Below are 16,368 nucleotides of genomic sequence, written 5' to 3'. Positions count from 1 at the left end.
CATCTTTGTGCCACTTCGATTGAATGAGAGCTAGGCCTTCCAAATCATCTCCCTTCAAAACCATTCACAATTTGCTTGGGAAGAGTGGATTTGTTGTTAATTGAGAGTTTGTTTATTATAGCTAGCATATTTATTTTATATCCAGTTGATGACTTTGAGACACTATAAAGTTGGTAGGTTTTTTTCCCTATTGTATATTTATTTTTAATACTCTGGGATTGAGTATATAGTGAACACATATAATACATTTATCTTGTTTATAAGATATGGAATCTAAGTTTTTTATTTTAAATAACTAAGGAACTTTATGATTATAGGTCTTTTGCTCAAATCTACTTTATGGCAATATGCTTTATGCCATATTTCCAGAAATATATTATTCTGAGTAGGGGAGGGGGATGCTTATGGGTTTTGGTTTTATGGTTTTGAAATATAAATGGTGTAAAAATACTTTTATTGTGTGCCATTTTACTTAATTTTGTGTATAGGAAGCTTTTGGGAGAGGAAGTTTGTGCTGAAGATGTCCCTGGGATTTTTGACAAGCCCAAAACAAGCTGTGTTAGAAAAGTTAATATAAAGTTAGTGTTGCCACAATGATATGTTAATTGTAGTTGCAGGCAGAATCTTTAGTAGTTTGCCAACAACAGTATAATTGCTACATAGAGAGTTTGAGATATTAGATAAACAAATTTATTCTGGAGAATAAAAAGGCTTTTAAGTACAGATCTTGTTTTGACTGCCTTGTTTTCCAGGGCTTAGTAATTAAAACATTATTTCTGCATCTTTATGCAGAAGTAACAAACTTGGAAAGAAGGCAAGGAGAAAGGGGGTAAAATTGGGGAACTTAACAGACTTTGCAAGGCTAATTTTGACTTGAAGTAACTTCAAGAAAGAAGATGGTCTTGTGGTTCATCAATAAATTAAAACTTATGGAACATTTCATGATAGTCATTTTAAAGGCATTTCCATTTATCTTGGATAAGAGTCTTCAAGGAAGACTCTTTACATGAAAGGTGCTGTCCTGTTTTTCACTCTTCTCCAGCTCTCTTAAGGTAGTGAATGTCAGCTACAGCATGAGGAATAAAGTTTAAAGACAAAAGGGAAAAGGTGTGACAGATATAGGGAGAGGATAAATGTGGGATCATCTTCCCTGTGGTCTTGGGAAAAGATATAATCAGATCTTCAGTTCTGAGGCTGCCTTTCTGATTTATGAAGGGGGACTTAAGAAAACAAGGCTTGAAACCAGACAAAATCTGAATGGTGATGGGAACCAAGGCCCACGAGGTGAGGGTGAGCAGAAGGAGTTATTGGGGAAGTAGGAGATAGCTTGAACAAAGACTCATTCCTCTAGGGAGTCCAGAAGATGGTTATAATAATAAGCATTTTAATAATAGTAGCTAACGTAGCTTGACTTCCTGCTTGAAACATTTCTGTCTCTTGGCTCTCAGGACCCCATGCTCTCCTGATTGCCTTCCTTACAGGCCATTCTCCATTCTTCCTCACCTCCTATGGTAAAAGTGCACCAGGACTTGGTCTCTTCTCCTTGATCTCTTCTCTGTCTCCAGAGAAGACAGACTCTAAGTGGTTTCATCTGGGCTCAAGGCTTTAAATGTCATTGAGGTGATGTGATGTCTCACAAATTTATTTCTCCAGCCTGGATCTCTCTGTAGAACTCTAGATTTGTCTACCCTGTTGCTAACTTAACTCTACTTGAAAGCCTAAGAAGTATCTCAGACTTTAACATGTCCTCAACAGAACTGTTGTTTTCCCCTCCCTGCCCACCTAAAGTGGCTCTTCCTTCATTCTTACTCATTCTTTTAGTTTCTCAGACCAAAAATCTTGGAGTCACTCTTGCCTTCTTTCTTTTTGTTACAGGCCACCTGTAATCCATTAGTAAGTCCTATAATCTGCATTCACAATCTATCTTGAATCCAATTACTTTTTACTATTTCTGCTCTAGTCCAAGTCAGTACTGCAGTAGCCTCCTGTCTTTCTGCTTCCACTCTTGTTCCTATGCAGTAGCCAGTCATATTTTGGAAATGTAAATCAGATTATGTCACCCCTCTGTTTCAGATCCTTTGTTGGCTTCCTGTCACTTTTAGAATAAAACTAAAAATCCTCACTTTGGCCACAGGGCCCCATAGAATTTGGCCTCTGGCTATCTGATTTCACATCTTATTATTGTTTACCCCTCTGGCTACACTGGTGCTAGTTCCTTAATGTCCTTAAATGTTAAGTTCCTTACATGTCATTCAGGTCCCTGCTCAAATATCACCTTCTTAGAGGTGGCAGCCTTCGGACTCTTATCTAAAATAGCCACCCTCTGCCACTTCCACTGTCACCTTATATCTCTTAACTCTTCTTTACTTCTCTTCCCCAGGTTATACTGTCTCTATTAGTTACTTACCTGACTTCCTGATTAGAATGTAAGCTATTGAAAGCAGGGACTGATTTTCACTAGATAGCTTCAGGCCCGGGGCACGGTAGTCACTCAGATTTTTTTTTTTTTTTTTTTTTTTTTGTGAGGAAGATCAACCCTGAGCTAACATCTGCCAGTCTTCGTCTTTTTGCTGAGGAAGACTGGCCCTGGGCTAACATCCATGCCCATCTTCCTCCACTTTATAAGGGATGCCACCACAGCATGGCTTGACAAGTGGTGAGTCGGTGCACGCCTGGGATCCGAACCGCTGAACCCTGGGCCGCTGCAGCGGAGCGCACGCACTAACCGCTTGCGCCACCGGGCCGGCCTCCCTCAGATGTTTGTTAAAAGAAAGAATATTTTGAACATTTACTTTGTGCTATGCCCTGAGGTAAAACTCTTGACATGGATTAGTTGTTCATCCTGACAACAATCCTATAAAATTGGGCACTATTATTATTGTACTCACTTTACAGATAAGAAAATTGAGGCTTACCAAGTTTGTTATGTACCCAAGTTATAGGACCCTAGGATAATATTGGATACTTAGGGTGGGGTTAGATTAAAGCCTCTGTAGTATTCTATTTCCTTCATTGCTAAAATCCTTGAAAATGTCTTCTAGAAATATTTTCAAGGTCAACTCACATTTTGATCGTTAAATATTCGGTCAAATTGTAAGACAAAATTCACTTTTGGGTCAGGAGACACAATGCTTTTGGTATAGGAGTGGGCCTTTCTCTTTCTCCGCCCCAACAAATGTCACATACTGAAACTCATGAATTTCTTATGCCAGATGCAGTTCTCATGGGGGTTGTTATGTAAATGGCAAGCAAAAGTTCCCAAACATTCTGCAGTGTTGTTGTGTTCTCTGTAATTGGTCTTCACTCTTTCACGCGTGCCTTCCTCCCATCCAGTCTCCACACTGTAGCCTATAAATGTAATCAGGTCACACCAATGGCTTCTCATTGCTCAGGGGTTCACCGACTCTTTGACCCTGAGGTTTCAGTGCTTTTTCTGCCCTTTTGGGCTCACTGCAGTTGAGTCACACCTGCCAAATCAGTACTTGGGTGTCACACCGCTTCTTTTTGCCCCAGGGCTTCCTAATGCAATTCCTTGGTTTAGGATACATATTGCCCAGTGGTTCAGAGCCTTAAAGCCAGATGGTCCAAATTTCAATCCAGGCTCTGGCCTTGGGCAAGTGTCTTCATCTCTGTGTCTCAGGTGCTCCAAATGTAAAATGGAGATGATAATAGTATCTACTTCATGAGGTTATTGTGAGGATTCGAGGAGTGAATACATGAAGTGCTTTAGCACAGTGCATGGAACATAGTACGCATTCATTCAGTATTAACTATTGTTATCACTCCACTTTCCCTAGCTATCTCCTACTTATCCTTCAGCCCAGCCTTCTCTGTTTCCCCATATCAGAGTTTACTGTCTCAAAAATCGTCTCTTTTATATATGTTTCCTTTTATACGTTCCTGTTTATATGTTCTTATAGGACCCCATGCTTATCTAACATGACTCTTATCATAATTTGGAAGCATGTGTTTATTTTGTGTGATTATATGCCTGTCTCCTCCAGTGGCTATAAGCTCTAGAAGAGCGGAAATCACTTTTTTGCTTCCCCCTGTATCCCCAGCACAGTGCCTGGTACATAGTTTGTGCTTAATAAATGTGCTCAGTGAATGTGCCCGCTGAATGAAAGTGCCATTTAACTTTTCCTTTCTTGAAATAGGGTCTTGGGATCTTTTTCAATAACCTTTCCTTTGAGAAAGATTAATGTTAGCATGGAAGCTAACTTGGGAGACGCGGGGAACTGAGCTCATTGAGTAGAAGTACAGAGGGCAAAGGGGCAGAGACTATTGGAAGACAGGCAGAAAGATCAGGGAAAAGGACTTTTCTGGGTGGATGCCGTCGTAACAAAGTGTTTTTGTTGAAGGCCTTTGAGTGATGCACCATCCTGGATGTAGTTATGATTTTCATCAGTGATTCACCCTGTGCTTATTGAGTTCCTGCTCTGTGCTGGGCATTGAGCCAGGTGCTGAGCCCTCACCCTTCTAATTGAATGTATGTTTCAGGAGAACTACTTGGAAAGATGAATGCTGAGAATATTAGCATTTATTTACGTCTTTTGGTGTTTACTGTATGACAGTGCCTCTTGGGTGTGTCTTGTGTGTGAGGTCAAGAATCTGTTCCACACTTACACAAGAACCCTTATGCAAGGCAAGCTTGTCATATCTAGAACACTGGAGAAAATTTTGCAGCAATACATTTTAATGGTAAGGTACCTGTGTCTGTCGTGAGATTCCGTATTTCCTATGAAATGCAAACTGTAAGAGACAATTCTAAAGACCTGGAGAAGAAGGGGAATTTCCAATACCTATTCCACTCTTCTGCCTCCACTGTATTTACCTTTATCCTTGCCCTTCCTGGTAACCTCCATCAGCACATCTTCCTTTCCCTATACTACTTAAAACCTGGTCATCTTTCCTCCTGTCCCCTGTTGACCTATTACTACTGTTTCCTAGAAGTCATATTTCTGCTCTCTAGATTGGAATTTAGATTCCTCCTCTCCACAGATTAACGTTTCTTGCCAGAAGCTGAATAAGTTGGCTGCTCTGGGAGAAAAAACTCAGGAAGCAAGTGTTGTTGAGGTAGCTACATTCCAGTTCACCAATAAGCATCACCTACTTATGAAGTTAACACTATGAGTGATATAGAAAGAGGAGACGTGGTTTCCAGCCACAAAGAAGTGACAATCTATAGGGAAAGATAAAACTAAGATATTCATTGGCTCTTTGGGTATATTGAGTATCTACCATGTGTCAGGCACTGTCGTGGGAGTTGGGGATAGATATAGCAGTTAATGAAGCAGAAGTTCTGGCCTTATGAAACCTACATTCCAGTGACTCATAGAATAAGTCAGGTAGTCATGAGTGCAGTGAAGAAAAATAAACACAATAAGAGGATGGAGAGTGAAGTGGATGCTGATTTAAATAGAATGGTCAGAAAAGGGCTGTCTGATAAGATGACGTTTGAATAGAGACTTGTATGACATTAGGGAATGGGCTATTCAGATACCTTGGAGAGTAGCGTTCCTGGTAGAGCAGTAAGTACAAAGGCCCTGAAGTGAGAGTGTGTCTTTAGTAAGAAGGCCAGTGGGACTGGAGTGAGGGGTGAGTCTTTGGAGAGGAGGGCAGTGAGGGAGTGTATGATGGGAAGCCATTGGAGGGTTCACTAGAGGCATGACGTGGGTGTGATCTGGATTACATTTGAGAAGGATCATTGCCTGCAGTGTGGAGATGAGACTTTTCAGGGCCCCAGGGGCAGAGTGGAGAGCCCCATTGGGAGGTATTGCAGTCATCCAGGTGAGAGAGATGGTGGCTTGGACCAGGGTAGTAATGAGGTGGTGCTGAGAAGCTGTGGGATTCTGGATACATTTTGAAAGTAGAGCTGACAGAATAGGTCAGATGTGGAGGGTGAGAGAAGAAAGTCAAAGATGACTCCAAGATCATCTGTGAAAAGCTGTTTGTGGAGATGGGTCCAGGTCTGGAGTATACTGTGTGTCTAGAGAAATCTTGATAGAGAAGGAGGCCTCAGGTGCAGAAGTTTAAAAGGACCTTGAAAAGTGACATGAAAAGGTGGTTTTATAGGAAATAAAATAATATGAACTACATAGCACTTACAATAGAGTTAGCTTCTGACTCCAGTCCTCAAAAGTATTCCTGGAGTCGTTTCCTTGCAGAAAAAGTGATGATTTGTCCTAGACAAAGCATGCACACTAATGACACATGACCATGGGAGGCATGCTCTATTTGTAACAACTTTTACATTGGTGAAAATATGGTTTATATATTGAATATAGTCATTAATTACTATAATTCCATTCTTATGTGTATGCTTTCTGAGAAACAAATTACAAGTCCTACACACTGTATTTTAGCTCAGTTGACTTCGATAGAAGAACCACTGTGTTAAATATTGCCCAATCTTTCAGACAGACAATTCTCTCTGTTCTTTTTGTGAAAGTTGATAAAATTTACTGGTATTTTATGTATATATTGTATAGGTATGCACTCTTTTGTTTTTTCTTTTTATGCTTCTGAAAATGGTACAGGATTTAGTGAAATTAAAATTATACGTGACGTAGGGAGACATTCATCTTAATGCCTGTTTGGGGTAGGGCAGTGTAAAGGATCCACAACACATGGTCCATGTACTAAAGGGATTTATAATGTGGTAGGACACCAGAGATTTGATGGCCCCTCTAAAGGACCCCAGTGTAGTACTTTGACTCTTGCCAAGAGGTAAAATTCTTATGTTATGCTTTAGCTTGTTTTATCAGTTAGTGAACTTTTTTCGTTGTGGTTTAAAGACCATGGAATATGGTTATCCTCCCAGCCGAACATGAGAGAGTTTAAAATAAGTTAAGTTCATATTTTTAAAAATTAACATTTGTGTGCTTTACTTATTTAATCCTGTGAATTAGGTATTATTTCACTTTTAGAGAGAACACAAAAGTGTAACAATACCCAAGGTCACAAAAAAATCTGAATAGTGGATTTCTTAATTGTTCTTCATATGTTTAGGATATTAAAAGATACCAGTATGTAGGCACTGATGCTGGTCCTCTGATTCTAAGTCCTATACCTTTTCTGTTGCATGTACTGTCTCCCCTCTTCCCCTTTTATTAATGGTTGGAAGCATCCTGTTTCTTAGCTGGGTTAAAGGAAGTGAGTTAGATCTCAACTGTTAATTCAGAAAGAAAAATCCTTTGGCACATATGAAAACATTAATTCATTGTTCGTGGAAGTAGTAGTGGAGTTCATGGGCTTCTGATGAGCTCAAGTGCTGTCATTAATATTTTATCCTGGGGCCGGCCCCGTGGCGTAGCGGTTAAGTGCACGCGCTCTGCTGCTGGCGGCCCGGGTTTAGATCCCGGGCACGCACCGATGCACCGCTTGTCAGGCCATGCTGTGGCAGCGTCCCATATAAAGTGGAGGAAGATGGGCGCACATGTTAGCCCAGGGCCAGTCTTCCTCAGCAAAAAAAAAAAGAGGAGGATTGGCATGGATGTTACCTCAGGTCTGATCTTCCTCACACACACAAAAATTTTTTTATCCTTATGACAGTTTTTTTCATTTGCAGAGTTCTGGAATTTTAAAATTTTTCATTAGGAAATATTTCATATATTCAACATAATACAATGCATATATAAGTATAAAGAATAATATAAACCATGGGGCTGGTCTGGTGGCGCAACGGTTAAGTTCACACGTTCCGCTTCGGTGGCCTAGGGTTCTCTGGTTCGGATCCTGGGTGTGGACCTACCCACAGCTCATCAAGCCATGCTGAGGCGGCGTCCTGCATAGAACAACTAGAAAGACTTACAACTATGTACTAGGGGCTTTAGGGAGAAAAAAAGAAGAAAAGAGGAGGATTGGCAACAGACGTTAGCTCAGGGCCAGTCTTCCTCAAAAAAAAGAAGAATATAAACCAAACAACTCTATAACTACTACCCAACCTACATATAGAAATTACCTATGCCCTCTGAGACTTTCTGCTTACCACGCCCCCCCAAACAGGTAACGATACTGAATTTTGCGTTGGTCTAAGGTGTCTTATATAAATATCTTTCATTTAGGAATTAAAATCTTTTAAATATTGTGGGTAAATTTCATCTTGTTTGGCATAACTATTATATAAATAGCTCTCTAAAATTATATTTTGATTTACTTATTTATGTTAAAATAAAAAGATTTTTGTTGTCTAGAGGCAGTTATTCAAAAGGCAGTTATTCAAAAGGCAGCTTGGTTTCGAAGCTAGAAGTTAGGAAAATTTATTAGTTTCAAAAGTTTCAAAGATCTGGGAGAAGGGACTATTGAGGAAGAGAAAAAGGATTTCATGTGAATCAAGGAAATTGCTCACTGGTGTAGTTTTTCTTTTTCTTTACTAGGGAAAATAGAACAAATGGGTAGGATCTGAAAAATAGCCCTTTCTTAAGTTGTTCGTGGCAGAGTTGGTTCCACCAGTGAGTAACTAAAGGGCTGAATGAAAAATGGCTTGAAAGTTTTATGACAGCAAATTTCCTAGAGGTTAGATATGTTTATTTTAACCATGTTTCTGAGTAGTGAAGACTACTTCAGAGGTCATGTCCTCTGTTTTTTTGTCATTGTCCTTATTGCTGAGCCACTGAAACCTGGTATCTGGTTCACGCAGTATGACACTCATTTCCGTTTTCTTGGTAGAGTTTGTGTGTGGTCTTTCATCTTTTAGGAACTATAATCCTCATAGTTCCTAGTTTTAAATAGATAAAGAGTTTTAAGCAGTGCCTGTGATATAATTTTAGGGGGGTGATCATATACATGTGCATACACGTACGCATTTGTATGCATATGCATAAAAATGCCTTAACTTGTGTTTGCCTTGGCGATTTCGGCATGTAGAGAATAAGCATTTAAATAATGGGCGTCTTTGCTAAGAGTGTGAGCTCTGGAGCCAGACTCTCCTCTGGAGCCAGACTCTCCTAAGTTCACATCCTGATTCTGCCACTAGCTAGCTCTGTAGCCTTGGGTAAGTTATTTAACCTCTTTGTGATGGTTTCTTTATCTATAAAATGGAGGTAATAAAACATCTGCCTTATTGCGTGGTTGGGAGGATTAAATAGGTTAGTACACAGAAAGTACTTAGAGCTCAGAGTAAGTGCTCCATGAATGTTGGCTGTTATTTAAATCTTGTATGTAGTGCCGTTTGGTTAGAAGTACACTTCTTTGTTTAGGTTACCATTTGTAGGTGGGGAGATGTTCTTTCTAGAATCTTGTCTCCTTGTCACATGATTACGTGCAGTGTGAGCCTTATTAATACTCTGTCAGCATTTGAGGTTGGAACATGTGTGTGTGGCCATACCCAGTGGAATCTAGCAAGAGAGAGAACTAAGCACCGTAGCAACTGTTGCTATTTGTGTCCTGAACAGCAGCTGCTCTGGACAGATTTATTTTTTAATCCTGATCTCACTAATAGCCTGGGATGTGGCCCTGCTTTAGAGAAGTGGATTGGTTGAGATGTCTGGTCTTTGAGGATTTCATGACCACATGTTATAAAGATTCTATTCCGTGTGAAATATGAGGAACTAAAGCTTTGTGTGTATGAGAAAGGAAGAGAGAATCCCTGAAGTATAGTATAACTGGGTTAATTACATGAGAAATCACATTTAATATGGGCAGTGAGACTTCATGCTTTTCAGTCAAAAAGTAATTTTCCTGTTTATAACATTCTGCAGATAATTTAGTGGTTCCACTGTATACACACATATACACACATACAAATATACTTATATATAATAACTTATGTGTTAGTTATCACCACCTGTGGAGTTCGGAGATAAGACTATCTTTCCAATGAATGCTTCATTACCAAATGCTTTTCTGAAGTAGATAATAAGATCTTTAAAAAGAGTTTATTTCAAACAGTGGTTGGATTAATTGAGTCATCTTCTAATTTTTATTTCTGATATGTTGAAATATTTCAAGCCTTATGAAGCACCTTGAAATAGTAACGTGGCCCATTTCCAAATTTTGGTTGCTGACTCACCTAGGGTCCAGTCACAGAGTATTTAGTGAACACCTACTATGTACCAGGCTCTGTTCTGAATCCTGGTGACACCTAGTGAATGTTGTTGATCTGATTCTTTTGAAGTTCTATATATAGATCCTACCTATTAAAATTGTCATTATTTTTTGTTTTGGGTTGCCCTATTCATATTCAGATTCAGTGGTATGAATTTATTGATTTGGATGTTTTGAATTTACAACATAACATCATGTTGAACTAACAAACATGTAACTGACTTATAAAATCAAAACATTTTCATCCTTTAGGTATTATTAACCCAAAGAACCCAAAAGAAGCTCCCAAGTCCTTCAGCTTCGACTACTCCTACTGGTCTCACACCTCGGTAAGTGTACATATGGTGCAGTGCAGTAGAACAGTGCAGGTTGTGAACATTCTGGAAGAGCCTGCAGGTCCACAAGGGAAACAGAAATTACCAACATCTACGAAAATGGAGAGTAGGGCCCTTTACAGTATCCTTGCTCAGTACAGGACGCCAAATCTTGCTGGCTTCTAGGGATTGTTCCTAAACTAGAGTTTGCTTCTGCATCTAGTAGGGTTTTTTGTTCTTTTTTTCCGCTGTTTTGTTTTGGAATAGGAGATGTTTGAAACTGTTGACAAAGCCTAATTGCCAAGGGAAAGGCCTGTGAAAGCGGTTGGAAAACATTCTTCACTGAAAGCTGTCTTTATTGAGAAATAGCCACACTACCTGGAGTGAGTTCAAAGTAGTATTTTTATATATGGACTTGACCTTTGATCTTTTAGTCTCATTTTCCACTTAAGAAAATTTTCTTAGAGGTCCCTACGAGTGGAATAGTGATACTTTTTTTGTTTGTGTGAGGAAGATCAGCCCTGAGCTAACATCCATGCCAATCTTCCTCTTTTTGCTGAGGAAGACTGGCCCTGGGCTAACATCTGTGCCCGTCTTCCTCCACTTGATGTGGGATGCCACCACAGCATGGCCTGGCAAGCGGTCCATCGGTGCACACCCGGAATCTGAACCCGGGCCACCAGCAGCAGAGCGCACATGCTTAACCGCTGTGCCACGGGGCTGGCCCCAGAGTGATACTTTTAAGGTTATGAAAAATGAAATGTAATCATGCTAGATAATTTCACGTAGATATTTTTATGTATGGCTGACTTGGATAACTCTAATAGTGCCTGTGTGTATGTGTATGTTTAATGAGAAAAATAAACTATGTGTAGGGGGAACTTAAAAAATGTATAGTATATTTTAAGTGACTATTCTGATTAAAAATGCTTTTATTTATTATAGAAGTGACCAAATGAGCATAGGAAAGAATATGAATAAAATGCCTTTTTATTTATTTATTTATTTTATTTTATTTTATTTTATTTTATTTCCCCCCAAGGCCCCAGTAGATAGTTGTATGTCATAGTTGCGCATCCTTCTAGTTGCTGTATGTGGGACGCGGCCTCAGCATGGCCGGAGAAGTGGTGCATCGGTGCGCGCCCGGGATCCGAACCCAAGCCGCCAGCAGCGGAGTGCGTGCACTTAACCGCTAAGCCATGGGGCCGGCCCTAAAATGCTTTTTATTTCTCCTTTTAATCTTTACAGCCAGAAGATCCTTGTTTTGCATCTCAAAATCGTGTGTACAATGACATTGGAAAGGAAATGCTCTTACATGCCTTTGAGGGATATAACGTCTGTATTTTTGCCTATGGGCAGACTGGTGCTGGGAAATCTTATACAATGATGGGTAAACAAGAAGAAAGCCAGGCTGGCATCATTCCACAGGTAAAAAACAAAAAACAAAACAATGAAAAATCTCTGTTCATCATTACTCTTAGTCTTCAATTGCTTTAACAATTTTTTTTTTTTTTTTTTTTGGTAAGGAAGATCTGCCCTGAGCTAACATCTGCCAATCCTCCTCTTTTTGCTGAGGAAGATTGGCCCTGGGCTAACACCCATGCCTATGTTCCTCCACTTTATATGGGACGCCGCCACAGCATGGCTTGACAAGTGGTGCGTCGGTGCGCGCCCGGCATCTGAACCAGCGAACCCCGGGCCACCGCAGTGGAGCGCGTGCACTTAACCGCTTGCGCCACTGTGCCAGCCCCAGCAATTATTTTTATTTAGCAAACATTTGTTTAGGGACTGTCATATGTGAGGCTCAAAGGTAAATCTCCTGTCCTTTTCCCTCAGAGGAGCTAATAGTCTGATGAAAGACTGACATGTATACATGTCTGTCTTTAAAGGTGGGAAAATTGATATTTTGTAAAGGTTTTGCTGTATACCCGATGTCATGTTGTTTTATCTTTTGAACAGTGTTACCAGCTTCTTAAAAATGTGATAGTATGTACCAGTCTCTATTCTGAATCCTGGGGACACTTAGTGAACGTGGTTGGTCTGATTTTTTTCCAAATTCCCTATATGGATCACCTCCTAAGAAGGTGATTATTTTTTTTTAAACGATTTCTATAGAAAGAGCTCATTTATTTATTTATTTTTGCTAGGAAAGATTCACTCTGAGCTAACATCTGTTGCCAATCTTCCTCTCTTCTTTTTTCTCTCCCCAAAGCCCCAGTACATAGTTGTATATTTTAATTGTAAGTCCTTCTAGTTCTTCTATGTCAGCCACTGCCACAGCATAGCTACTGACTGATGAGTGGTGTGGTTCTGTGCCTGGGAACCAAACCTGGGCCACCAAAGCAGAGTGTGCTAAACTTTAACCACTAGGCCTTTAGGGGTGGCTCAAGAATGTGAGTTTTTTGTTTTTTGATTGCCTCATTCAGAGATACTTTCCTTTTATCTTGTTAATTTAATACTATCATTTTAAGCTTTAACAGTCTAAGATTTCTTTTTTTTAAGAGCAGTTAGTCTTTTGATCTTGTATTGTTTGGGAATAGAGAAGAGTTGTGACATAGGTTATTAGAAAGAACTTCTTTCATTAATAACTGGGACATTGTTTGCTTTTATTAATGATATTTGGAATTAATTTTAAAGTGTTATTTTACTGTGGCCCTAGTGTGACCATCTCTATATTCTGAGAGTAAAATACATGAGAGCAATAGCTACTTTTTCTAGTGCATTATTGGACTGTAATTATAAATTCAGCTATGTAATTTAAATGCTTAATTATTAATAAAGATCAGGAAATTTTCAGAGAAAAATTGAACATACTGGCATATATTTTTTTCTAGAAAAAATATCTGTATTAGGACATATATCGGGGAATTGTTCTTCTTTGTATATAGTAGTAGCAATAATTATAATACTAATTAGAGAAAACATTATGTAGCACTCACCATGTGCCAAGCACAGGTCTAAGTGCTTTCCAAATATTAGCTCATCTAATCCTCCTCATACCACCTCATATGACTCTAAGGTAGGTGCTGTTGTTACCCTCATTTTATAGATGAGGAAACTGAGGCACAGAGAGGTCATGTCATTTGCCCAAGTAAGTGGCAGAGCCAGGATCCAAATGCAGGCAAAGTAGTTTTAGAGTCTTTGCTTTTACTACTATATAATACTTCTTTGGCAATAAAATAATTGTTTGTAGATTATAGCAAGTTATACTAGATAGTCATATTTATTTTATCACATTACCACACTTAGTTTTTCCTTTTCTTTCCTTTAACTTTAATTTGTTTGTTATTGGAATTCTTGTATAATTACGTATGTATCTCTTTTCCAGTAGAGTTTTGGGATATTTTATTTTAATGCAAAAGCATGGATTTTTAAAAAGATAATTATTATTTAGAAACTGCCATTTATAATAAATTTTAAATTCTATTTAGACTTTTATTTCTTTCTTTTTTTTTTTTGTGAGGAAGGCTGGCTCTGAGCTAACATCCATTGTCAGTCCTCCTCTTTTTGCTGAGGAAGATTAGCCCTGAGCTAACATCTGTGCCCATCTTCCTCTATTTTGTACTTTGGATGCCGCCACAGCATGGCTTGGTAAGTGGTGCATAGGTCTGCACCTGGGATTTGAATCTATGAACCCCAGGCCGCCAAAGCGGAGCGTGCGAACTCAACTGCTACTCCACTGGGCCAGCCCCTATTTAGAGTTTTAGAGGATCACATATAGTTCATTTTCCAAATGTATATTGATTGCCTTAATGCTGAGTGTATAGCAGATTTTTATTAATTATTATTATTAAAATATTACATATTTTAAATAAATTCAAAGTATAGGGAGAGTGAAATTCTTAAGTTTTCTGATCTGGAAAAATAAATGTTTTCTGTTAGAAATGTCACTGTATAGTGGAGTAGCCTCTCATAAAGGAGTTGGAATCTTAAGAGTAGAGGTAAAGGGGAAAATTTTATAGAGTCAAAATTATTCTTGAAAGTCTCTTCATTTACTCTCTCCAAATAGTATGCATTCTCTCTATGTATATATACATAAATTTATAATGTATATGTAATCAATATATAATAAATGTATATATCATGGTCAATAATGTGTGCAAAATACACTTTAAAAGTAGTTTGAGTCCTACAGTAATAATACTTATAGTAAAGTTACAGTTACTCCGGTATAGTATGAAGACTTGATTTCACATAAATATGCCAATGACGTAACACTAGAAGAGACGTCAGTTCCTCCTCTTCCCCTAAATATGGCTTTCTTTCTAAGAAAATATTATTGGGATACTATTGTTGAGGGAGAAAAAAGCTTAGATGAGAAGAATGTATTCAAAACTTTCCTTTTATTTCATTCAAAGCATTCACCTTTGATGTTGATACCATTAATATTTTGAGAAAGAGAGAAAGGGGATCTTGCTAATTTGTTTAGCACTTGTGAGTAACTTAGTACTTCTCTAATTTATGCTATTTGTGCCTCTCTCATTCTGCTTCTGTAGTTATGTGAAGAACTATTTGAGAAAATCAATGACAACTGTAATGAAGAAATGTCTTACTCTGTGGAGGTAAGTACAACTGAGAGTTAAACCAGAGGCATCTGTACTCCATTCCCTCAAAGGTTACTTTTGAATGGTTCCAAATTATGACTGTGCTATAGATGACTCAACCGTTCCCTCAATTTTGTACTTTTAGGCTATTTCTAAGTTTTTGTTATAATGAGTAATGTTGCAGGTAAATCCTTGTTCATAAGTCTATGGCTTTATTTTCAGTTATTTCCTTTGTATGTATCTTGGTTGTCAAACAGTACACTTGAATTGCCAAATGGCCTTTTAGAAAGAAAGGCTGTACCATTTTTCAGCCTCTTCAGGAGGATGTAAACACCCATTGTGCCTTTGCCAACATCTAGTATTTCATTTTTTAATCTTTGCCAATTTGGCAAGGGAAAATTTCTCACTCTTAATTAAATTAGAATTTCTTTGAATATTAGTGTGGTTGAACATCTTGTAAATTATGCGTATGCCTGTTTATGTTTTGAGATTGCAATGTTTTTCTTATTCATTTGTGTGAACTCTTCACTCTTTAATATTATTATTAATGATTTTTGACAGCTATAAGTTTTTAAAATATATATAATCAAATCTTTTCTCTCTTCGCCCACCTTTATAATTCCTTAAAATCTTGGCGAGTTATTCTCTCTCCAGTGTCTATCCTAGCTCTTTCAAGAAGAGGTCTATAGAATTACATTATGTACATGAGTTTATTTGATAAATACTTCTACTTTTTTGTATATGCTTTATAAAGCTATTGTTTCACACACCCCAATTTTTGGTAATCATTTTCATAGTAACTGAAATTACTAAAGTGTTCTGTTCACATGAGCCTGTTCTGAGAAATTAAGCTGTTTTTAAAGTAAACTCTAGATTTTTTTTTTTAATATATATGTTATGATTTTCTATAGGACTTAACATAATTCCTAGTTGACCCACTTAGCTGCTTTGGGTATTTTTGTTTACCTTTAAAGTATTGCATAAATTTATAAATTTTAAAGAATTCTGCTTTCTGACTGTCATACACCAAAAGGGAAATGTGCTGTTGTAAAAATACTTTTTGTTAAAATGAATTCTCTGAATAGCTTGTCTTATCCTATAACTATTTTTTGAATACTAAATGTATAGCAAATGAAAATTCAGTAGTTTTTATTAATCTTATTAAAATGTCACATATTTTAAATAAATTCAAAGATAGGGGGAGTGACAGAATGTGACAGAATTTTTTGAGCTTATAGGTAATAAACGGAGATGCCATTTTCTTTCATATTAGTCTGAGTTCACAGGCTTATTTGGAGTGCAGTGTGGATCCCTAGTTGCTACTTTGTTGTTCCTTATGTTGGTGGGACCTCTATCTCCTCTCCCACTTCTTCTCTCCCTTGTTTCCTCTGCTCCAGCCACATTGGCTTTTTTACTGTTTCTGAAATACACCAGGAACCTCAGGGCCTTTACATTTACTTTTC

The 16,368-nt window shown here is 38.2% G+C and overlaps 1 protein-coding gene across 3 annotated transcripts in view; it reads left to right on the top strand.

Annotated features, from left to right (window-relative positions):
• KIF1B (kinesin family member 1B) overlaps positions 1 to 16,368 on the top strand; it is a 143,248-nt gene that overhangs the window by 22,708 nt on the left and 104,172 nt on the right. For all 3 annotated transcript variants that reach the window (XM_087446840.1, XM_087446838.1, XM_087446839.1), the window contains exons 3-5: positions 10,300 to 10,376; positions 11,610 to 11,789; positions 14,858 to 14,923. In XM_087446840.1, the coding sequence (XP_087302966.1) occupies positions 10,300 to 10,376; positions 11,610 to 11,789; positions 14,858 to 14,923 (323 nt within the window). The remainder of the gene's footprint in view (positions 1 to 10,299; positions 10,377 to 11,609; positions 11,790 to 14,857; positions 14,924 to 16,368) is intronic.

This window comes from Ceratotherium simum, chromosome 22 (genome assembly GCF_057802395.1).
Source record: "Ceratotherium simum simum isolate JZ-2026a chromosome 22, ASM5780239v1, whole genome shotgun sequence".
Taxonomy (NCBI): domain Eukaryota; kingdom Metazoa; phylum Chordata; class Mammalia; order Perissodactyla; family Rhinocerotidae; genus Ceratotherium; species Ceratotherium simum.
This window is presented reverse-complemented; position numbering and strand designations above follow the sequence as displayed.